At 40.3% G+C, this 24,985-nt stretch overlaps 1 protein-coding gene across 2 annotated transcripts in view; it reads left to right on the plus strand.

Annotated features, from left to right (window-relative positions):
- The window catches only part of HAPLN1 (hyaluronan and proteoglycan link protein 1), a 35,424-nt gene that overhangs the window by 4,850 nt on the left and 5,589 nt on the right, over positions 1–24,985 (plus strand). Inside the window, exons 3-4 of one of the 2 annotated variants that reach the window (XM_018564730.1) lie at positions 815–817; positions 21,776–22,144. In XM_018564730.1, coding sequence (XP_018420232.1) covers positions 815–817; positions 21,776–22,144 — 372 coding nt within the window. The remainder of the gene's footprint in view (positions 1–814; positions 818–21,775; positions 22,145–24,985) is intronic. The other variant, XM_018564729.1, reaches the window with a different exon arrangement.

A 24,985-nucleotide genomic window follows, 5' to 3' on the forward strand; every position in this document is an offset into this window, starting at 1 on the left:
CAGGGTCGCCCCTGGAAAAGCACCTTGTCCCCATGCAAATGGGGACAAGGGCCTCTTCCCCACAAGCCCTGAGACGTTGGTTGTGGGGGTGCAGACAGGGGGGCTTATTCACATCAGTGTATCCCTTGATGCCGCCCCTCCTTGTGAATGACTTTGCCTAATCAGGGCTTCACAGTTCTCTGTGCAATGATTTTGGCAAAGTCATGCACCTGTCCTGTGGTCAGGTGCAAGGCTTTAGCCAATCAGGGCTCACAAGGCACATTGCTTTGTGTGGGATGATCAGCGTACATCGAGCCCAAAACGAATCTGAACCCCCTCTGAAAATATTATGCAGTACTTCCAGCACTGAGCTTTGTGTCTCTATGAAAAAAGCAGGCCAGGTTGAGTCAGCTGCCCACTGCACACACGTCAAGTCAAGGGCGAGTTATTAATATGTCTGTACACTGCCAGGATAGTGAGGCAATAGGGGAATCAGGTGACCCCTAAAAAACATAGATAAAGAACTAAGGTAATCATGACTCTTTTTATTCTTTCAGTCCACATTAATTTTGGTTTAGCAGATGGCCCAACATGTCTGCTTTACAATGGACACTACTCTCAGTGCCGTTGCTGCCACTAGGCAAACTAGGCAGCCGTCTTGGGCGCACTGCTGCCTAGGGTGCAGCCTCGATCACTCACCCCTCCCGTCCACATGGCACCCCTGTCTATTTCAAATTGCAAAAGCCAATTGCAGGCTGGCTATTGCACCCACCCACTGAGCAGAGGAGCGGAACCGAGAGGCAACTCTCTCTCTCAGGTGCGCTCCTCTGCTCAGCAGGTGCGTTTTCAATAGCCAGTCTGCTATTGGCTATTTCAAATTAAATGCGCCCGCCCACTGCCTGCTGTCAATCAGCAGAGGAGGAGCTGAAGGAGAACCCAGGACATTGCCATTCATTTAAAAAACACTATAGGTGCAATTCAGGAAGAGATCGCCATTGTCCAGTCATCTTTCCCTATTAACGTACCAGACCCACCATCACACTTGTTACTTTCCACTTTTGCCCCTGTCCCCACAGAGGAGGTTACAAAGCTTCTTTCTAACACCTGCCTCACCACCTGGCCCCTGGACCCTTTTCCCTCACCAGTACTCCGGTCAACCTCCTGCTCTATCCTACACTCTCTGACTCACATTTTAAATCTTTCCCTCTCTACTGGCATCTTCTCCTCCCCTCTAAAAGATGCGCTGGTCACCTCAATACCCAAAAACAATCACTGGACCCCACCAACTTTAACAATCTTCCTACTCCCGTTCACCTCCAAACGCCTAGAACTTTTTTCTACAACCGTCACCGCACTGATAACAACCTTCTCGACCTCTTGAAGTCCGGCTTTTGTCCGCACCACTCCATTGAAACCGCCTTCCTAAAACTTACGAATGACTTACTTACGGCTAAAAACAATGGCCGCTAATCCTCACTGTTGTTATTAGACCTTTCTGCTGCTTTTGACTCAGTTGACAACCTGCTGCTCCTCAAAAAACTCCACCTAACTCTTCCTCTCCTCTTCCTCTTTCTGTGGGGGTTCCCCAAGACTCAGTCCTTGGACCCCTTCTTTTTTCTATCTACACCACCTCTCTTGGTCAGTTAATAACCTCCCATGGCTTCCAATACCATCTCTCGATGACACTCAAATATATCTTTCCACTGATCAGCTCACCTCCTCAGTGTCCTTGCGTGTCACTTATTTGATAACTGACATATTCGTCTGGATGTCACAACACTTCTTCAAACTCAATCTTTCAAAAACTGAGCTCATGACATTTCCTCCTGCCCTTGCACCTTCCCCTAACTTTTCCATTGAGATTGATAACACAACTATCCACCCCTCCTCTCATGCCAAGGTGCTAGGTGTCATCCTTAACTCGGACCTCACCTTTCTGCCCCACATCCAATCACTATCCAAATCTTGCCGCCTTCACCTTCGTAACATCTCCAAAATATGCACCTTCCTCACCAATGAAACCACAAAGCTACTCATCCACTCACTTGTTATCTCTCGTCTTGACTATTGCAACTCCCTGACCATTGGCCTACCTCTACACAAGCTATCCCTCTTCAGTCTATTATGAATGCTGCTGATAGACTCATTTACCTAACCAACCACGCAGTTTCTGCAACCCCCCTCTGCCAATCCCTGCAGGGGATAAAAGGATAAAGGATAACATTTAAAATATTAACAACCACTTACAAAGCCATCCACAACTCTGCCCCCAGCTATATCTCCAACCTTGTCTCAAAGTATCACCCTGACCGCCCCCTCCGCTCTTCCAAAGACTTCCTGCTCTTTAGCTCCCTCTTCAACTCCTCCCAGTCTCTCCATTCCTCTGGAACTCCTTACCCCAACCTGTCTGTCTATCTCCCCCTCTGACTGCCTTTAGGCGATCCCTTAAGACTCATCTCTTCAGGTAAGCCTATCCAGCCTCAAACTAACCAGTGAACTATCACGTTCTCAAACAATTCATCCCCACACAGCTACCTCCATATGTTTCACTTGCCCCTCCCTTTTAGATTGTAAGCTTTCATGGGTAGGGCCCTCCTTACTATCTTGCCTTGAAATGTATTGTATCTGTAATGTCTTCCTTATATTGTAAAGCGCTGTGCAAACTGCTGGCTGTATATAAATCCTGTATAATAATAATAATGATACACATGTCAGGTATCGCCGTGTGCGACAGAGTGAAAGCAATAATTCTCAGGCCAGTTTTATTCTGAAGTAAACTTCATGTTTGTAACATTCCATTTATGTATTTAATTTTAAATAAAAGATGGTATTTCATTATTTATTATCCGATTAATCGAAAAAAAATTATTAGCCAACTAATCAGTTATACAAATAATCATTAGTTACAGCCTTAGCTGCTAGGCAGAGGTACTGACCACTAAGCCACTGTACTGCCATGTGTAGATGCCATTTTTATTTTGCTTGTCGTGTTTATACAGATAGACACTAGAGGTATTTATCTGTTATTGAGTAACTCTAGGCTTCTGGTGTGTTCTTGCACCTTTAAGGAGAATTGGGCTGCCTCCAAGGTATACCTGCTTTTGAGTTTTTCATTGCTATATGCAACCCATGATATGTTTTGCAGCAAATAAATTATTAATAAGGAATTACAAGAATTACAAGAAGAAATTCAAATCTAATGTGTAGTTGATGGTTAAAGTAAACACTGCATGAAGATATTAACCTTCAAAAAGGACCATTTACATTTTAGTGACATGCTTTCCTGCATTTTAAATTACCCATGCTCTCTTCTAATAATTTCAGAGATACATTTCTTATGAATTTGCCGTGTTTTTGAGGTTAAAGATGTATTTTACATCCAGGGTACACACACAATTTTCCCCCTTGGAAAACATATTTTATAACTTGTACAAGAACATCCCCACCTCATGCCTAAAATCTGCTGCTTGTCATCATATAAAAACACATTTAAAAGTACGTGATTAAAATGTTTGTGTTTCAGAGCAGAGATATAAGCACCAACTTTGCATGTTTTCAGAAACCTTTAATAATCAGTAATTTTTTTCTTTCAAAGATTTGATCACTTCATAAAAAAGAAATCTACTAGCAGGAATAAAGATAAGGTATTCTGATTCTCCTCTGCAATGGCTGAATATTGAGCAGTCCAGAATGAGCAAATCTCTGACACTTTCTGGTAGTGATGGAACTTGCCTCCCGCCTTCTACTTCAAACACCACTGGCCAAATTGGCAGCTCATCATAGTGATGGGCTGATAAGAATGTGGGGGTGGTGGGAGGGAGCAAGCAAGTTCTTACACTACCTGGAAGTATTGGAGCTTTGATTGATCAGAACTTCCAGCTTACTTAGATATGCAGTTGTCATGGTGCTGCACATGTGACTAACTCTAACTCTAGTCATTTCAAGGCTTGAAGGTGCAGTTGAGAGCTGACACATGCACACTGGCAACTGTGATCGCTATCACCAGAAGCATGCTTTGAATGTAACTCTTTTAGGAAACAGTTAAATCAATGGGTTTAGTTCTGCTATAAGTTCTTACCTACCAGGTAAAAGGTAGCACATGGTTCCAGTTGTTACAATGCGATGACATAGGACATGCTGAAAGGTGGAGAGAGCAGACTGAACAGAAATAAACACTCATTGGTAGGATAGGAAGAGTGATTGCAGCAAAAATTAATTTCACTGCAAAATAACAAGTTCACTTTCATTCAAATTCTATTGAAATTAGCCTCTAATATTATTATTATTATACAGGATTTATTTAGCGCCAACAGTTTGTGCAGCGCTTTACAATATAAGGAAGACATTACAATCACAATACAATTCAAGAGCAGATGGTAAGGAGGTCCCTGCCCGTGACGGCTTACAATCTAAAAGAGAGGGACAAGTGATATATGAGGAGGTAGCTGTGAGGGGATGAATTGTTTGAGAACGTGATGGTTCAGTGGTTAGGTTGAGGTGGGATATTATCATGATGATAATATCATCATGATGTGCCGTTTAGGTGATATGTGCTTGTAAAATGCCCCTCCCCCAAACCACCCCTAACAACTAATCAGTGCAGTGAATACTGCAGCAAATTAAAAGGTTTATTAGAAGCGAACTACAAACATCGTTGGAAAGATGGAATAAGCTAGGTGTGGTTTTATAGTGGCAGGTACATTACATGATCCTTTAAACAAATAGATCTGACTTCACAAAATGTAGGCAAATCCAATGACAATCTAAATGACAATACATGGCTACAAATGGGGAATAGTCACAAATGCAGGCAAACAAGCAATTGCGGCAACATACTTGCATTAAGCAGCCAATCATGACAATATTTGGGCAGAAAATAGGTTAACATAACAAAACACCAACAACAACAACCAGGTAATAATGACAATACGTGAGCACCAAACAGGCAGTCATGACAATATCAAGTGTCCAGTTGTTATAAACAAACGTTAAATTGCATTAATGCTTGGGCCCAGTATGCAAGAAAAGGGCAAGCATGACAATTTACAGGCAAGAAACAGACAAAGGTGATGATTCATGTGCAACAAACAGTCATTACAAAATGTGGGAAACTAATGGCCAATTGTGACAATGCATGAGCAGTCATTACAATACACATACAACAAAATGGCTATCATTCCAAAATGCGCGCAACAAAAGGGCAGTCGTTACAATACCCCTGTTAGTATATAATATGTAACATCATGTTTACAGCTCATGAGGGTCCCAAGAACAGGTCCAGGATAGTTGAAAGATAAACCCCTAACCTTCGGAAGCAATTTAAAACTGATTACACCCTAAAAACCACATTCATTTTAACTTTCACATTGACATCAGTGCATTTAGCCAAATTACAAAATGTCATGATTATTCAACTAAGTTTCAGGAAACAGAAATCTCAGATTAACTCACCCCTACTCATAAATGTGCTAAGTTTCTTCATTATCCAATCACTGGCTGAGGGCAGGGAGGTAACCCAGCTGTACTCAATATCTGCAGAAAAAAAGTCAGGTCAGCAGCCTGGCTGTGCTCTCTGACTGTACTCTGTAAATCTCAGGACTAGACAGGCAAGAGTATAAATCATTTGCTCGTTCCCCCAGATACACATACTCTCCTTTTCCTTGCTTCCCTGCCAATCCATTCAGTATCCAGGATCAATGAAAATGCCTTTTGCTTGGGGGTTTGGGAGGAGCATTTGACTTAAACCATGTGATAGTGTTAGTACTTGGCTCAGTTCTGTAATATGAGGAAGGGGAGATAGTCAGCCCTGTGTAAGCTTCTGCTGAAAATCTTTCCTCATTTACTATGGCTGGGCAGGGAAGCAAATGGAAGGTAAATATTTGATCCTGGGGGTTATAAAGTAAACCTTTTGCTTTGCCCTGCATAGGGAAAACACTGGTTCAATTTAAGGTGCACTCTATCCTTTGCTGTGCATGCTAGCTACTTTCTCTTCTTTATTTGGGAACATCTTAATTTAACCTGGGAGAAAATGGCAGAAGTTGTTGTGCTTCCCCTTGTCATCCATTTGTAAGGAAATTTTACAATGGCGAAAGAGGAAATGTAGCTGTTGCTTAAATGTCTCTAAAGAGACACAATCCTTTGAAGGACCCTTTTACAGTATTATCATGTTTAAGTTGTAACCATGCTTAAAGCTAATCATCCTCTGGAACAAGCCCTTACTTTACTCCAACACTTATCTGTTAAGCTACCCCATTTACAAGCCAAAATCTCAGTAGATTGGGGACAAGTGAGTATAAGACTTGCAGGGCAGGCAGTCTAAGCAACCCAATAAGTGTAAAAACTCACCCTATCCCTAACATTTAACATAACCCTCGAAGTGCACCCTTGTCTCACTACCCCCTAACACCTAACCTTAACCCTCCAACTCCTGAGCATACCATTAACATAACTTAACCCCTAAATTAATCCCTAGCATAAAGTCACCGCCTCTGCATCATACTTATTTTATGTCTGTACTGGGGATCTCTTTGCTGTAAGACAGTAGGTTTCATGTTGAAACCAAACAGTGCCAAGATCCTGCTGGCAGGAGCTGCTGATCCATGTCAAAAATACAGAACTTTCACAACCTCCTGTATACTTGATTGGGTTAGCAACCTGCTTTGTGACAGATGTAATGTCCCTGAGAGAATCAATATGTAAATTATTCTTCATCCTGATGGATACATCTCCAGGCATCACTTAAATGTAATGTTCCAAGTCTTTGTTAAACCATTTCTAAACAAACAAAATGTAAAAAAAATAATTATAATGTATGGCAACTAACCAGTCCTCAGATTTGGTGGCTTTTCCTTTTTTTTTTTACTTGCCAGTCACATACTTCCTGTCCTAGGATGACATATTGTACTGTATTTATGGAGAAGCAGTGTTGTCACCCTCGGTGTGTTAGAACTGCAAACACTTCCCCCTCTCCTCATCTCCACTACATTGGGAGATGTTTTTTAATTTACAGTGGTGAACTGGAACATAAGAGCAAACTGGATTTCTGGCTGGATCAACAGGTGATTTTGCACGGATCAAATAGACAGTACAAAATGTGTACAGTTGTATATTTAGAAGAACAAAGGGTAGCAAATATGAGAAGTTCAAAAATTAATATTGTATTGCTTTTTGTAAAAACTCCACTTGCATTTCATTTGGTGGTAAACATTTGCTAATGACATATCCTGTTTTTTGGAGTTTTCCTTACAAAAAAGATTCCAGCCTGTTCATTTCTAAAAATATCTTCAGCTGTAAGTTAAAAAAAACAAGTCGATATCCTTAAGTAATTCATCTTGCTTTCCTTTTTATCCAATCAATTTAGTTTTTCCAGATTATACTTTGATTTAAGAATTCTGACAACCATGTCTGTATTTTTGTAGCAGAGTCTTGTTCTAAAATTATTTTGCTGATTTTCTCAGTTGTTGAGTGCATATTGAATCACAAAGACTGGGCACACACTAATAATACAGTATTAGCATTTATATAAAACTTTATTGTTGCAGATGTACTAGAACCCCTGTCTGTGACTTCCCCCTGTTGATGCGTTTCACCCTAGAGACAGCCTTAGTCGTAGAGTAGAGAAATAAGACTATACAGTGCAAGGTATTGGATCTTAAACACATACACAGTGTATGTATATGTCTACATATGTAATATGTGCTGCAGAAAAGTAACTCCTAACTATAACATACAATGTTTAAATAGAAAGTGCCCACTAAGAAATGGCATCACATTTTAAAAACTTACCCTTATTTAAATCCCTGATATTGAAGCACTAAAAGATCAACCTAAAATAGGATATTTAAAAAGAACAATAGAAATAGACAATCCTTACCTATGAATATTAGCAGAAACCAGAAAACTGAGAGGAGAACAAAGGAAAAGGGTGGAGGAAATATTTCCCCGGAAATTGCAGTGTAGGGCACACTTCACAATGGTCCCAGATACTGCGGACTGTCCTGGAATTTTAATAACATCTGGTCATCCTGCTTTGTACTCTTTCGCTGAAAACGGCCTTTGTATCTACAAAGAGCTGAGCCTGACATGATGTGTGCATACAGTTCCCCCTCAGATCTGCTCTGGAGCTTGCCTGTTGTCTCTCTGTGTTATGGGCACAGGTGTGCACAACTTAAACCTGTGCATCTGCCACAGGAAAAGTCAATATTACCCACTAGCACAATCTCCCTCAAGGGGCACTAGTGATACAGAATAGCTGCCCATTGGCACCTTGTGGTACTTTAGGGGCGTGCATTTTTCTTGAGATTCTGCTTTAAAATGCCCATCTGGTTGTCAATTGGATATTGACTGGTATAAACATAGCGGTGGGTCCACATGCTTGTGGAAGAACAACCCAAAGTACCACACATTTTAAACTGGCTTCGGCAAAGGCATTGAGCATTGTTTTAATTTTACTTACACAAATAATACAAAATAAAGTTAAAATGAAATTTATCAAAAGCTGGCAGAATTCAGTAGGGATAATTTGCACAAAACTGTCCTGCTGTGTTCACTTTCTTCAAAATAGGATTACAAGTAAGCATGCTTGAAAGACATCCATAGGCCAGCCAATGATCCGTAGGGATCATTGGCTGATCAGTAGGTCTTAGGGTACTATATGGTCTGAGCAGACACCCTCTCCCTTAAGGTAGCCATAGAAGAGTATAAACCGACATAACCATCACTGGGCTGCAGACAGAGGCTTTTTTGAATATCCCTGATACTATAGATCACTTGGCCAAAAGTATCCTACAAAGCTGAGAGCATCTGTTCTAAACATACTAGACACTGTAGAGCAGATTGTTGTTTCATCCTTGCAATGGTTGATATCTGATGACAATCAGAATCCCATCTCAGTAGTCTTTTTATCAAGTGACTGTGTAACTTTTATGTGAACCTTTTAAAATATAGTCAACGTCTATCTACAAACGTATTCAATAAAGTAGTACAAAATGCAATTACTATGCAAAATACAGTAACCAACCAGTAGCAGCCAGTCAGGGTTTTACCATATAAGTGAATGACAATTATGCTTAGTTCAAACAAAATACTGCACAGTGTACATCGTTAGTTATTCTTAGGACTGAAAAATTATATGTTGTGACTGAATATGATATGTTATTTAAAAACCTATAACTTACAAATTATGCAGCGCCCGCAACATATAATGTGTTGAATATCATAAACCCTAAAATTACCCTCAAAAGGTGCACTCACCGTGAGTAGTGGCTGTGATAAGCAGCCGGAAAACGCTCAAACAGAAGCTCCCAGGGCTGAAGCATCCATCCACCGTCTCGTTGTGCTCGTGAGTAGTGGCTGTGACAAGCAGCCGGAAACTGCTCAGTTGTGCTCTTCAGTGAAGGATATGTCTCCCCGTTTCATGGAAGAAAAAAGCCTTTCATTGTGTAATATTTTTCAAGGCTTTATTAAAAACATCAAGTTTAAAACGAACAAATACGAACAACCAAAGTTTTTGTTCGATCAATGTATTAAAGGGTAAAAGCAAAGAGGTTTATTTATAGACAATTTATAGGGCTGTTCACTCTGTGTATATCTGTAAAAGTTTGCTCTGTGTCAATATATGCCAAAACGAGCATTCTTTCATATTTTTTTCTTCACAAGTGTAATGAACAATTAATTTAAATGTTTTAAATGTAATATTGCATTATGGTCATTGGATGTAGCTAAATGAAAATCGGAAATATATATTTAATTTTTATGCTCCTCGGCTCCATCTAGTGCCCATAAAGTGATATTACAAAAAAAACATTTGAAAATACCTTTCCTTGTAAAGAAAGAACTTAAAAACACAGAGTGAACATTAACAGATATTCTCAGGGCGCACAGCCCTGCTAATACTTTATAAATAGATTTCTGGCAGATAAACAGCTATTGTTCTTTACTCACGGGGATAAAACATGGGGGAATGTACATGTATTGCAGAAGTGTATTGCATGTTTTTATTTCTATTTTGCCCCGATGCTTACTTTAAGTCATATTTTGGTTACTAGTGGACTTTGGTGGGCTGTATCGCTCACTAGTGTCTTGCATGTATTGGAGACTACAGCATCTGTTCAGTGCAGACTCTAACTTCTTTTATCCCATTCTCCATAATGTAAAATAAAGAAGAACTCCAAGTAAAAGTGGGACCCAAAAATGGCTATTAGCTAAATTAGTTGAGTGGAGCTGGGAACTTTTCTCAAAACCAAAATTTCAAGTTTTAAGACCCCCATGCCCCCTACCTATTTATTTATTTTTAAATTACTAAATAGCTATATATATGCATCCAAACAAAAGGTATTCTGGATCTGACAGTTTGTTTTCTCAAACATCTACAGTCTGAGTAGAAAATCTTGTCCAATGCCAGCAGTTGAATGGTGGGATCCATTCTTTTTCTGCTGGGGAAGCAGTGATCTATATGCAGAGGTCCACTAACTTTAAAATCAGCAAAGCTCATATTATCCAATGATTGGAGATCTCTGGATCTGACTCTGCAGCATGTTCGACTTCTGCATACCCACTCAGCAGCAGTAGAAGTTTTTCTACTAAGGATGTGACTGCATTAGAAAGAAAAAAAAACTGTAAGACTTTGCACACCTTTTAATTTGATGTACCTGAAATGTAGTTAAATGGAAACTCAGTTTTTACCTTGTAGAAGTAGCAGTGACCTTATCACTGTGTTTCTCAGAGAGCAGAGCTATGGGAGGAACACAGCAGACCCACCCTTTACAGGTGGGCTGCAGAAAAATAAAGGAGGGGGATAACTGAATTGCTACCTACTTCCCACAATGGGAATATCAGTTTGGTTTGGTCAAATTGTGCTTGGATTTAGTATATGCCTGTTTGTATCTGCCCTCATTTTTCTACACTTGTATACATCTGAAATTGCTGTGCTAATATTGTAGTTGTTAAAAAGTTTTAATGATGCCATGTGCAATACTGTTCCTGATTTTCACTCCGCTAATAAGCCATCTTTATCTTCCATATGCTTTCAACACACATTGCCGTTAAGTCAAATACGTAAAGAAAGCACAGCAGCCCTGGAAAATCTGAACTCATCTTCATTAGGCTTTTACGCAGTAAACATGTTGGCGACACAATGTTATCACATTTAGTTAATATAGTGGCAATATGAAAAGTTATAGCTGTCTATTAATCCAATTTGCAAGGGTTCTGAAAGGTCATTGAAACACTCTAATGAGCCTGTATATCTGTCCAGCCCTTTCTGAACAAATTGTTTATTTTATTCCTTTCGATGGAAAACAATGCTGCAATTGATTTGTATAGCATTTATAACCCTGGAATAGAAATGTGAGCTGAGCAGCTTTTATTCAAAGAATTACTTGTTAGCATGTTGAAGGAGACAAGTAACTTTTATAATGTCAGCGCTAATAACAGCTTGTCACAAATCTTATATCTGAAAATAAATATATGTAATAGAACTTGAAAAAAAACAAAAACTTTATGATTATAAGAGAGTACAATTAGTTAATATAACATTAGAATGGGACAAACAGTATATGTATTGATTTCATTTGGAATGAAGCCAGAGGAAAATATTTGTACTGCTTTACCATTTTATGTTCAGCCTCGCGTTCTTATCACTGTCTGTGCTTTCTTTACATTTGTCCTCAATGTCCCCAGTAAAACATTTCATTGTGAACACAGCATTTGTTCAATGTAACCTCAAGGTTGTCTAATCATTTTGTAAACTCTGGAGAATTCAGACTTGTTCCTGCATCTGCTTAACGTACGAGTCATATGGGGACAAATGGGTAAATCTACAATGTACAGAAGGAAGGAGTTGGGATTCCCTGATTCCTAAACAGTATCCTAAAAGTAGAACTGAAGCCCAAACTTTAACCCTGGTTATAACCCCAGTCAGCTTTTTTTGCCATCTGTGTCTCATTGGGGAGATTTCACTTCAATTCCTGTCCAATAGTCACAACAGGAAGTGAGAGGAAATTCCCCCAAAGAAAGGGGAATCCATGGTGGTCAGCAGGGTCTTCAGACCTAATGCCCCCATTGGAAGGTTTCCCATCTATTCCTGTTCTGGTGACACCCGAAAATGTTGGATTTTCTTGTACCTTCACTTTCAGTAATAACGGTCACTAGGACAAAATAGAGAGGATGAATCTCCATAACAGAAACACAGACAGCAATACAAATCTGACAGGTGTTCTAACCCTTCTCCATTGTATCCAAAACTAAAAAAAAATGGCTTTAGTTGCACTTCAAGTTTAAACCATGACAGTGCAGCCCGGCTTGGAAAGGCTTGCTATGTATCAGCCCCCAGAACTGTTTTTTATTTATCGTTTATGTGTGGTAGGTTTAATTCACCACTTATGTTAAATATTTCTCTGGGACTCCCATAGCAAGATATACTGTAATAGAAGCTATTGGGACTGTGCAGCCCCAACTCGGAAAGGCTTGCTATATGTCAGCCCACCAAAACTGTTTTTGTATTTATGTTTTATGTGTGGTAGTTTTAATTCCCCACTTGTGTTCCATATTTCTCTTGGATTTCCATAGCAAGATATTCCTTTCAGAGATAATAGAAGCTATTGGGACTGTGCAGTCCCAACTTGGAAAAGGCTTGCTATGTGTCAGCCCACCAAAACTGATTTCTCATTTATGTGTATGGTAGGCTTAATGCTCCACTTGTGTATAATTTTGGGGGAAATTGTATTGCAAAATATCAGTTTCAGAAGTCCAAGGTATAAGAACTAATTGGGACAATCAATCCAACAACATCTACTTGCAGATTAGGGCAAACATACAAAAAAATTCAAAGCAGTTTACTTCTGCTTTAAAGGTAGTGATGAGGCTGGGCTTGATATAAACACAGTTTACCTGAGTTCACCCAAACCCAGTAAAAACTCTGACCACCGCATTCCCCGCACTGCAGCTGTACATAACAAAGGAACAGTGAATGCCCCACTGCAACTGCCACAACGGATTGAGTCGGGATGAGGGGATGGCGGTCAGAGTTTTCAGCGGGTTTGGGCAAACTCAAGGGAACTGGTTTTGCATCAAGCCTAGCCTCATCTCTATTTACCGCAAACCTGTAGTTTGTCCATGCAGAACAAAGCAGCAGGTTCACTTTATTGCCTCTCCCAAGCAGTACATACTCACCTTTCTTTTACTTCCCTGCCTCTCCTTTTAGCTAGCTCAAAGTGAATCTAGCCAAAGCTGACCCAGGTCCCAGAAGTCTCTTCCCAAAAAGTCATGAGTCACATGTTCCTCTATACCCAGCAGTACTGGGTATTTTCATTGTAACCAGCAACTAAACAGAGAGGAGGGAGAACAAAGGAACTGAGTTTGTGCTGCTTGAGAGGGAGGCATTAAATTGTTTGCATTGGCAAAACAAAGGTTTGCTATAAATATGATGATCTAGGAAATTTCTGTAATACAATATACCTTCATCACATTTCGAGCCTAGTACGTTGTCACTCCCACCTCCATCCTTCACAGCATTATGCTTATTACTTCAGCATACTATAGTACAGGTGTTCTTTAAGGAAGTGATCCCACAGATGAAAAGCTGGCAAAATGTGTTTGTTGTAGTGTTTGTAGAAGAACATGAAAGCTTACTAAAAAAGTACACTGTGTGTGTCTGCTGGATAAGACGATGCATTAGTACATAAAAATATGTGCTTTGCCTTTTACTTTTGTCTGCTTCATAAACAAGTCTCACTGAGTTTATAGAGAGAGTAAAATAAAGTGAAAATTTGATACAGTGTTATAAAAATGATTGTGAGGGAGTCATTTTGGGCTGTTTGTTGAACTTGGATGCAAAAAAAATATGCGCACAAACATGTATGTCACATTTATATTTTATGTTCATTGGTTAAAGTGTAAGTGAAGGTAACAAATTAAAATATCCCTTGGAAATAAACAAGCTGAAGCTGTAGTTAAACACCTTAAATATAAAAATAAAAAAATTAATAAAAAACAGCAGTCACATGACCATTAGGTCCTTTTCCTCTCCTGCACCTCGGCGGGCTGGAGGCGGAGAATGCTAAAGACACTCAGCAGCTTCTGCCGACGTCACAAAGCCGAGAGAGGACATTTATCCCCACGGAAACCCTGCTTGGATACAGGGGTGACTAACATCCTTCAGGCTCCATTCACACATCTGCATTTGGAATTCAGCACGTATGCGTGGACAAAAATGCACAATTTTTAATAGATGCACATTTTTCCACACGTTTGCTGCTGCAACCACAGTCAGAACGAGCAGCAACTGCCCAGAAAATCGTGCATGTACTTTTTGTCACGTTCCACGTACGCGTGTACGGACGACCAGGTGTGAACCAGCTACATAAGAATGTTTTGGTTTTTGAGTTTGTGCAGAAAAAATGTGCTGGTGTGAATCAGGCCTTACCAATACCTACCAGAAGCTGTTGCACTCACACTGGAAAGGATTGGCTAGGCGCATTGCAGCTGTATTCTGAATACAGGACTAAAGGCATCTTCCATGTGAGATGAATAGGTGCAAACTGACTATGCTCAGATGGGTCTGCTTCCCTGACTAATGTGGTCAGTTGCAAACAATAAGGAGTTTATTCCCAAGGGGACCTGCGGGATAACCAGATATTTTATGGCTGTAATAATTAAAATGACTCTAAACTCAGAAGCTAAACCTCAAAAAAGCATTCCAGTACCTTCACTATTAACGAAAATGTATCTTATTTGTGTATCACTCAGCTGTAGATCCTCAAATCATCTCTGAATTGGTTCTGACACTGTCCTTTCTTCTGGAGGGTAGCTACTTCTGTTCCCCATGGTCCCTGTGTGTGTTATAAAGTAGTCACCGCTCCAAGCTCTAAAGGTCCTCTTTAAGTATCCAGAAATCAGGGCTACAGGGATCAGAATCAAGTGCAATAACTATACCAACTCACACATATATAAAAGAAAGGTTCCCCCCCCCCCCCTTCCCCCTACACACACACACACACAGAGTACAGATCCATTAAGTTCAGATAGGTAAGTATTATTTGCATGTATCATTTTGAGGGAGGAAAAATAAGGATACGTGCACTATTGTGTACCCTTGTTTTAATAAAGCACTGTAAAGTGAGTGCCCCCTAGCAATAAAACAGATTTACATGTAAGTCTAATTAGTAAAAGATAAATCGTGATTGGTTTCTATTTGTTACATCTGTGACCCATCATAATTTATGTGGTGCACATGTGCAAAATGAGTAAAAGTGGAGTGATTGCTGAGCAACTTAACACATTTTTCAAATATTCTTTACAGTTTTGAGGGCCCATTCACATCTTTGCTTTGCAGTAAGGTGTGGTCATTTTGAATGGCACCCCAACTCAATATTTCGATGCACCTGTACTGCAGCACATCCCCACACATTGCATGTGTTTTGTGCACAAGTTAAAAAAAACAGTCAAGTAGTATAACGTCAATCAGGTGCACTGCAAGCCCTTACAACGTGGATAGGCTGACTTAACTCAGTGCACCTTTATCCAAATCATAGTCTGAATTGGCACCAATGAAGTAACAAATACTTTAACAGCTCAAAGTTGCTCATCATCATTCATAAAATGTTTGAAATTACTTGTACCTGGGCAGGAAGTCCCCACGTGCAATACTCTGCACATTTAGTGCTTGCATGTGCTAATAGTTGCTGAAGATGTAACTGCTATTCAGTCCAGTTGATATAAGCCCTGCTGAATCAACTGTATCAGTTGCAAATATTGGGCTTTGTACAGTTTTTCTTAAAGAACATAACTAAATTAAGTAATTAACTAATTGAAAAAAAAAGTAATTTATGGCCTCTCTATGATGTGTCTGTATGAATCATTTGCATGCAAAGAAATGTTTTATGGCCACTATTCCTCCAAAGAATTGGATAACTGGGCAGGAATAAAGAGAAAGGACTGATTTCATTACCAAGTGTGAGCATACTTTTTATGTGTAAACTTTTACTAAGAGAAATATTAGGTCTGCCATTTTGAAAATGCTCTGGCATGGCAAGTATGCAGATCAGAAAATGGAGTCCTTATCTGCATAGTTGCTGTATGTTAGGGACTCACAGTATATAAGTAAAAAGGTCAGCATGACAGAATACATGTGAATTTGCACTTGTGTATTTATACGGCTACTAGCATTTGCAGAATGGAAAGCCAGCAGTGGTAGTCTCTATATTTCTTTCATAAAGGGTGTTAGGTTCTCAGGGGCTCTAAACTCAAATGTGTGTAGGGGTAGTAAGGGACTATTGCAAAATCTCAGTACTTGAATCCCCAGGTAGCAAAGCCACCAGATTTCATCATGCATTCCAACATTCCCTTTAAAGAGTTATATCTCAAGTGTCAAACATCTACACTATAAAATATTTTCTTTCCACTGATGTAGTTTTCAACACTCTTGAAGCTTTCAAATGACTTCTGAGTTATAGTGGAATGGAAATAATTGTACTGACTATTGCAAGATTGAACGGATTAGCACAACATAAAATTGAAATTGCAGTATAATAAATTTGCCAGAAATTAAATTATACATAATCCTCTAAAGAAGAATTATGTTCAAACATTAAAAAAATACATCTGCTAGATTTTGCTAATAGCTGAGCCCTTTATTTATATCTCTAGATTGGTGATGTTGTGCTTAGAGAAATTACATTAATTAGATAATGGCCTTTTGTTTTTCTCTGCTTTCATTAGGATGCTTTGAATTAGTTTGTTATGTAGAAAATGCAAGAAGAAAAAAACAAAACATCTACATTAGCCACCCTTGTGCGTAGGCCAGAATCAGAGAAACTCAGGGAGGCACATAAGGCATTAATCATTGCCACCAACGTTTAAAATGAGTTGTATGTTTCCTGTGGATGTTCATTCATGATTGCAGTCACTGCTTTGGTTCTTTCAGTCATCATGTTACACATAAACAACATTGTAGCTATACAAAGAAAAACATTCATACTGGATGTTGAAGGAAATCACTATATAGGAAGTCTTACAAAAACAATGCTTCATTCCTTCTGAAAAGTGATGCAATTAAAAGCAATTATCTCATATATACCTGCATGCAGTGGCGTCACAAGGGGGGTGCGGCCAACACCCAGGTGACACCATTGCAGGGGTGACACCAAAATGACTGACAGTCATTTTGGTGTCACCCCCTCTAAAAAGTCAGGCACTCGGTCGTGGACCGAGAGCCCGACAGTGTCAAGAGAGAGGAGGGGACCCCGCGGCATACCTCGCCCGGATGAATGTCCCCTCCTCTCTCTGTCAGCGTCCATCACCAAGATGACCGCCGGCAAGTGTGAATCAGATGGCCGCGCATGCCTTGTATATCATAGAGTAAGACTCCATTTGCACTTGCCACATGCATGAATTGCATGTGTTTATGCAACATGCAAGAAGTGCATGTCACAATAGCAGTCCCATTATTTGTTAATAATGCGGCAAGCAAAAATGTGCATCTTGGCATGTGTGTTAACAGACAACAAACATGCGTAAATGTGTTTTTTGTGCATAAGGCAGCCCATTGAAATTAATAGGCTGCCCTATGGTGGCATGTCGCAAATGTGGCAAAATGCACCTAAATGCATCACACATTCAAGTGCGCGGCAAGTGTGATCCTAAAGCAAGGAAAGTGTGAAAAGAGATACATTATTGCTTACTGTTACAAAGTATTGCTTATTGTTAAAAAAAATAAATTCTAAAATGGTCTGGATAGATTGTTGGTACCCCTGGAACAGATTATAAATAATGGGATCATGTGATCAGTGATACTTCAAACTATTTTCTGGAATTACTATCACACATGTCTTCAATCTTGTAATCAGTCAGGCAGCGTTTTTATGCCCCTTTCACATTGATGCTTATTAGTTCCGATCCGTGAGTTAAAACATATTATGTGTCAAGTATATTTAAACAGATTTTGACCTCATGTACAGTATATAAGTACCTGATAGCAGGAGTAGGCAGATTTGTAAGGACTGTGCAGCTACACATGGGCCCTCTTATACTTAGGGGCCCATTAATAGAAATGTGGGTCAGGCGAGTGCTGGAGACCCCTTTTGTTGTCACATAGACCTGGACACTGTTTATTTCAAAGGCAGGTGATTGAAGGGGGATACATTATCCATGATGCTCTAAACATGCTCCTGGTTTGTAATATCCAGGTTGCAGCAAATACATCCATTACATAGGTATACAGAATGCCCATATTACCTAAGGATCATTTGGACTGAAAGTGAAGTGGCTGTCTCACTTAACCACCTTCCGTCCATGGCCGTTTGTGAACGGCCGGACGGACGTCTGCTAGGAGCGGGAGGGCGTCTTAAGATGTCCTGCCCCTCCCCCCTCTCGTGTGCGGCACTCAGCACTCATTACTCGATTTCCCTTTGATCTCTCTTCCTGTCCCCGAATGCAGGAAGTGATGTATATTACATCACTTCCTGCATTCAGTGTCACTCTCTGGTGCAGAACACCGGAGAGAAGCTGATGAAGCAGATCTCTGCTTCATCAGCTTCTGTGGGGGTCCCTAGGTGACATCAGAGGTCTTGGAGATCTCCATAAAGAGGACCTGTTTGGTGAACTGGCTATTACGTAGGGGATTTCTTAATCCCCTATGTTATAGCAATAAAGTTGTCTAAAAAAAGTAAAAAAATAAAAAAAATGACAGCATTAAAAAAAAATAAAGAAGCTAAAAGAAATATCCACAAATAATAATAATAAAAAATTACATATAAAATGTTTTAAAGTCCCCCGCCCCCCCACATACACATGCAAACATGCGTCGGGTGCGCCTATGTACAAAAACGACGATTGCACCTATTATGCAGCACATGTTACATATCGCCGCAAACGTCGGAGTGAGAGCAATAATTTTAGGGCCATCAATCACTGATAACACTAAACTGATGAGCTGTAAAAATGTTTAAAGTGTCGCCTATGGCCAATTTTGGTTGCGGTCGTTTTCTGCGATTTCGCGGGCGCGCGCAATTTTAAAGGTTGACATATTTAGTGTCTATTTACCCGACATGACCCCGTCTTTTATAGTATACCAAAAAATTGGGGTGAAAATAAATGTTTCATAACATTTTATAGGGAAACATGTTTTTAAAAAAAAATTTAGGGTACTTTTTTTGTTATATAGTAAAAAATAAAAACCCCTGCGGTGATTAAATACCACCAAAAAAAAGCTCTATCTGTCCCCAAAAATGGTATAAAATTCATTTCAGTACAGCGTTGCATGACGGAATAAACGTCAGCCAAAGTACCGCAGCGCTGAACACTGAAAAATGGCCTGGCCAGGAAGGGGCTGAAACGCCGCGGTCTTCGAGTGCTTAAGTTGCGCATTATGAAGCATGATAGATTTTATGGTATTGCAAAGGCTAATTTTATCTATCTATCTATCTATCTATCTATCTATCTATCTATCTACAACTATATTTTCTATCCAAAACTACCAAAGAGTTTTTTTTCTTTTCTTACAAATCACTGACAGTTTAATGTTGCTATATTAATTTGGTTTTGTGTTTATGGTAATTATGACACTTGACAAGTGAAGTTTTACATCACAGAGGCCAGCTAAGAAAGAGTGTAGATATGTCATAAACCTCCCCTAGCAGGGTCTTCAAAAGACTTATAATGGGGCCATGTAGTAAACAGCTTAGTCATATATGTCACAGAATACGCATCTACCAGACAGTAGATGATGACCTACACTGAACTAAAGCTGAACTGCACAGAGTTAGGCTTCACAAAATCTCCACAATTACTTTAATGGAGTTCATTTTATGAGGAGTGTTTATATCAATGTATAGGAAGATACCAGTTAGACACTGAACATACCTTAATTACAAGGTCTAAAAAGCTAAATAGACACATTAGACCAAGAGAAATATACATAAGACCTATATCATATTTGGTGCCTAACAAAACATAATTTCATTCTGCTAAATAATATGCTATTTGTCAGATTGTGAAAACTTGTCAGATGGAAATATTGATGTTCTCAGGATAGTTAGCATAATAAAACACGTTTTTATACAACCTTTGGACCCTTTGGTATTGGATCTATGACATCCTCTCCAGGGATAACAAAATACTGCTGCAATTGTCATCTAGAGTTCTAATTTTACTACTACTAAGAATAGTATGGGGGCTATTCACAAAGGAGCCGAAGGATCCAGCCGTAGCTTTGACTGATCCTTCGGCCACCAGAGCCCTTTGGTTCAGTCGAACCAAAGGGTTGCTGTACGGGCTATTCACTATAGCCTGTACAGCTGCCAAAGGCGGCGGAGAGGCTCAGCTAAGCCGAAGGTATATGTAAGCCAGTCGTAAGCCCCGCAAATGACAGCTGGGCGAAGCCAGCCGTGATCTCACAACTGGCTCTGCCCAGTTGTAATGACAGATCAGCATGCCCAAATGACCTGGGACGCTGATCTGATTTTAAACAATAACAACTGGGCGGAGCCGGCCTTGACATCACGTCTGGTTCTGCCCAGTTGTTATTCATTGGCCGGGACTCTAGCAGTTGCTGGCCAATAGGAAACAGTTGGGCGGAGCTAGCTGTCACTGCTAGCTTCGCACAATTGTTTTTGGGGTGGGTTTTATTGTTTTTTTACTTTTTAAAAAACCTTTATTTTTTTTTAATGTAATCGTTATTTAAATTTTTTTAAATATGTTTGCAACCTTTTTTTTTTTCTATTTTTGTCACTGTTTTGTATTCAGCTCGGTGCCATGGAGAGACCGAGCAGAATAGCCATGCCGAATGCCGCTCGGTGGCATTCGTCTATCCACTCACTGTCGTTCGGCCCCTATGTGAATAGGGGTGAACAGCAGCAAGTGAGCTGCCGGAGCTTCGGCTCAATCGATCCAGATGTTGGATCAGCTGAGTCGAAGTCCTTCTGCACTTCGGCTCAGCCAAACATGCAGAGCATGTTTGGCTGACTGAAGTGCAACCAAAGGCAGCCGGTTTAGGGCTGAAATGAGCCGTAGTGAATAGCCGACCGTTGTTTGGCACACTTCACTAAGGCTCGGTTATTCACTCAGCTGCCTTCGGCAGCTTTGTGAATAACCATATCAGATTTGACCTGCTCTGCAAATTATCATGGAACCAAAGGCCAGGCGGATTTCCACTTAAGTATTTTTCACTTTTAGTTAAGTTAAGATTCACTTTGCAAAAAATACCCAATTATGTGCAAGGAAGAAAAAAACAGTATTATTGCATGTACATGATTAGAAGATGGAAGTCAGCAGAGCTTCACCTCATTCACTAAGCTAAGGGAAAATTGCCTTGCAAAGTGAAAATGACCTTGTACCTTGAAAACAAAAAGGGTAAACACAATAGAAGAAACAAAACAATTTACTTTATAATATATTTAAAAAAAACAAGGATAATAAACAATAATAGTAGTTAAATGTGGTAAAATGGACCCTAAATAGAATTAAGAGCTGTGTTGTGTAGATAATCATAGCAGAGGCTGGCAGCAGCAGTAGTATAAAAGACTCCAGAAGGAAAGGATACAGGAAAATACAAACTGCTTCAAATGTATGAGTCTACGTACCCTTGTTCTTAAAAAATGCATACAGAATGTAAAGTTACAACTATTAAAAGCCCTTGCATATCTGACAAACAAGGATCAGTATACAGACTGGTAAAAATGCAACTATTGTTCTCGATCATCAGTTTGTTCTGCTCTGTATGCTACTACATATGCTGAATTATGAACAGCACATACTGTTGTTGTTTGAGACTCATTTTTGATTGTTTTTGTGTTCTTTGCAGAGAATGGGCCTCGTCTTGTGGTGGAGGTAGATCAAACTAAAGTCATCTCTCATCGAGGCGGTAATGCCACACTGCCATGCAAATTTCATCATGAATCAGTGTCAGCAGGATCACTTTCACACAAAATTCGAATCAAGTGGACCAAACTGACTTCAGATTACCTCAAGGAAGTGGATGTCTTTGTTTCAATGGGGCACCACAAGAAGACCTATGGCAGCTACCAGGGCAGGGTTTACCTACAAGGATCAAGTGCAAATGATGCTTCACTAGTTATCACTGACATTACACTGGAAGACTATGGTAGATACAAATGTGAAGTCATTGAAGGACTGGAGGATGATACCGCTGTTGTGTCATTGGATTTACAAGGTAATGTCAATTATAGGCCTATCTTTTTATAAAACATTATTTCTTTGCTTTTGTCATTTATATAAACTGTGTCTCTAGCCAAAATTAGTTTTTTAAATGTTGCGTAGAGTACAAAAAGTTAGGGAGAGTACAAAAAGTTAGGGTAGAAGGGGATCGCCGAGGTCCAAAACGAGTGGCGGCTTCCCCGCTGTACATTTAGTCCTGCCTGCCCGAAGCATGTCCTGGGAGTCGGGCGATTGGAATTCCACACCCCACGGGTCAGTATCGGCTGTGCCGCCCCTCTACTCCTTCCAAAAGAGGTATCCACCGCACTCCTTACTGGTATGCCCCTTTTTCAAAGTGGGTGCTGCAGTGATAGTGGATGGCGCCACTTCAAATCCAAATGGTAAAGTATATCACCAGCACACCAAAGTAAAATCTTCAACGAGTGGTCATTTTATTGATGTGCACACATCTTGTCATCAAGCAACGTTTCGGGGCCACTCAGGGTCCCTTCATCAGGCATGCCCCTCTACTCCTTGATGCCCCCAGGCTAGGCCTTGGTGGCCTTGTGGGGAATTCGGCCCTGGGTAGCAACTGGGTTAGGTTTCTATTGCTGTCTTTGTCTTTCCTGGGGAGATTGACCCTCTCTATTTGTCTTGGTGACCACTGTCTCCAGTACAAAGAAGTGATGGAAAATGCCGATGTTTTTAAGTGACACCAGAACAGGAAGTGAGGGGAAATGCCCATTTTGGTAACCTGTTTTGGTAACAATTGTCTCAGAGTAGTTTTTCCCTCACTGTAGAGGAATTTCCCTGAGACATAACAGGAACTGAATGGAAATTTCCCCCACGGGTCACAGACAGCAAAAAGAAGAGTTTTTAAACATGACATGCTCTATACAAAACTAAAACAAAAGTCTGGCCACTAAATATACTTTAAGATGCACCATACCCCATTAATATGGTTTATATTTACGCTCACATATTTGATAAGCCTGATGATGTCAAATCTAACACATGTAGGTGAAAAAGCAGACTCAATGGGGTTGATTTACAAAATGCAAATAGGCTGTTAACGTTGCAAGGGAGTTTTGATTTTGCAAGGGGATCTTCTCTTAGCTCAGTTAATGTGGTAAAAATTCACTTTGCAAAGAATACCCAATCATGTGCAAGGATAATACATATGATTGGGTGATGGAAGTCAGCAGAGCTTCACCTCATTCACTACTGGGACTAGGAGGCACATATTCAGATTTCTTGTTTCTTGTTGTAACACTTGCTTAGTCTATTTTTGAAGGTGTGTTTTTTAGACTACCAAATGAGCTAAACAATAATAGCCTGAGTCAGTGGAGGTGCTGTTGGTGCATGGTCCGGGGGGGGGGGAGTGTTGAAGGGGATCACTGGTGGTCCACATTACCGGGAGGGAGGGTGCTGGTGGTGCACAGTACCTCTGGCTCCGGCGCTGTGTGGCTGCCGCCTGGCTCCCTGACGTCACTAGTTGCCAGGAGCTGGTTGGGGCAGACACCAGCCAGATGGTCCCGCGCAGCTCTTGGCAATCAGTGATATCAGTGAACTGGGTGGCACACCTGATAGAGTGTCACAGGTTGCTGAGAGCTCTTCGCAACCTGAGACGCTGTAGCCGGTGTACCTGTGGCCCTGCCCCCACCCACATAACCGTGACCAGCCTCCGGATGCCTCATTATAGGGATGGCCCACACATATTCACAAATATCTAGAACTTTCCAAGTAGCCAGACTCGTGAGCTTATGAGTCAAGAAATGTCATACAGTCCTGCCTTAAAGTGAACCTGTACTGTGCCCATCCTTTAAATGCAGTGTACACTCTTAGCATTTGTAAGTTGCCAGACAGTGGAGCCAAACACCAGGATGGGGAAACTTCTTTGTGCATGCTGCGGAGTTGCATCATCTCTAGTCACCCTATGGCTAAAAAAAGGACAACACAAAAATAAAATAATCTTTAGAGAACATGGCTGTGGAGCAATGAGGCAGTGAGCTAAACTGTCATCACTTGAACACTGCAAATGCAGAGGTACCTTTATATAATATACAAGTAAACTAGGTCTATATGCATATTATGGCAAATGCTGCCGCTGCACCCCCAGCACTTTGTTTCACTTTTATTGCTATCTGTGACTCTACTCTGCCAGTGGCAAGAAATTAGAGGAAATTCCCCTAATGGTGACACAACAGTAGAAACTTGGCAATGTTTTTAAGCCTAATACCCTCATTTACTAGCCCATCTTCATCTTTTATGGGACTACTGTTGGAATATTGCCTTTACCTTTCTAAACAAACTCATTGGGGGGAATTTATCAAAACTGGAGCAGACAAAATCTGGAGCAGTTGCCAACAGCAACCAATCAGCTTCTCTTTTTAGTTTGTTCCGTTAATATTTGAAAATGGAACAGAGAAGCTGATTGGTTGCCATGCACAGCTGCTCCAGATTTTGTCTGCTCCAGTTTTGATAAACTCCCTTTATTGTCTATCCAGCCACTGTCAGTTAGTTTACAGTTATAAACCCAAAACATTCAGATTACTGTGAAATGAGTAAGCTTTTAAATAAATTGAATAACACATGCAAATGTCTTGCTTTCCTCTAAGGCATAATAAAATGAAATGAATGTATATTCTTAGTGGGAACACATGTTGATTTATTGTGCCAGTGTTTACACCTAAAATACAATATTTGACTTTCATATTTTTACATTCTTGCTCTACCACATTTCCATTAGTGTATTCAATGTCGGGATTCATAGATTAACAATTAACATGGTTGTAGATTAGTCACGACCCTCACCCCGCCTCCATGTATAACACCTTTCTAGACAACATTAGAGTGA

Source organism: Nanorana parkeri, unplaced genomic scaffold (assembly GCF_000935625.1).
Source record: "Nanorana parkeri isolate BGI_ZX_2015 unplaced genomic scaffold, ASM93562v1 scaffold775, whole genome shotgun sequence".
NCBI classification, from domain to species: domain Eukaryota; kingdom Metazoa; phylum Chordata; class Amphibia; order Anura; family Dicroglossidae; genus Nanorana; species Nanorana parkeri.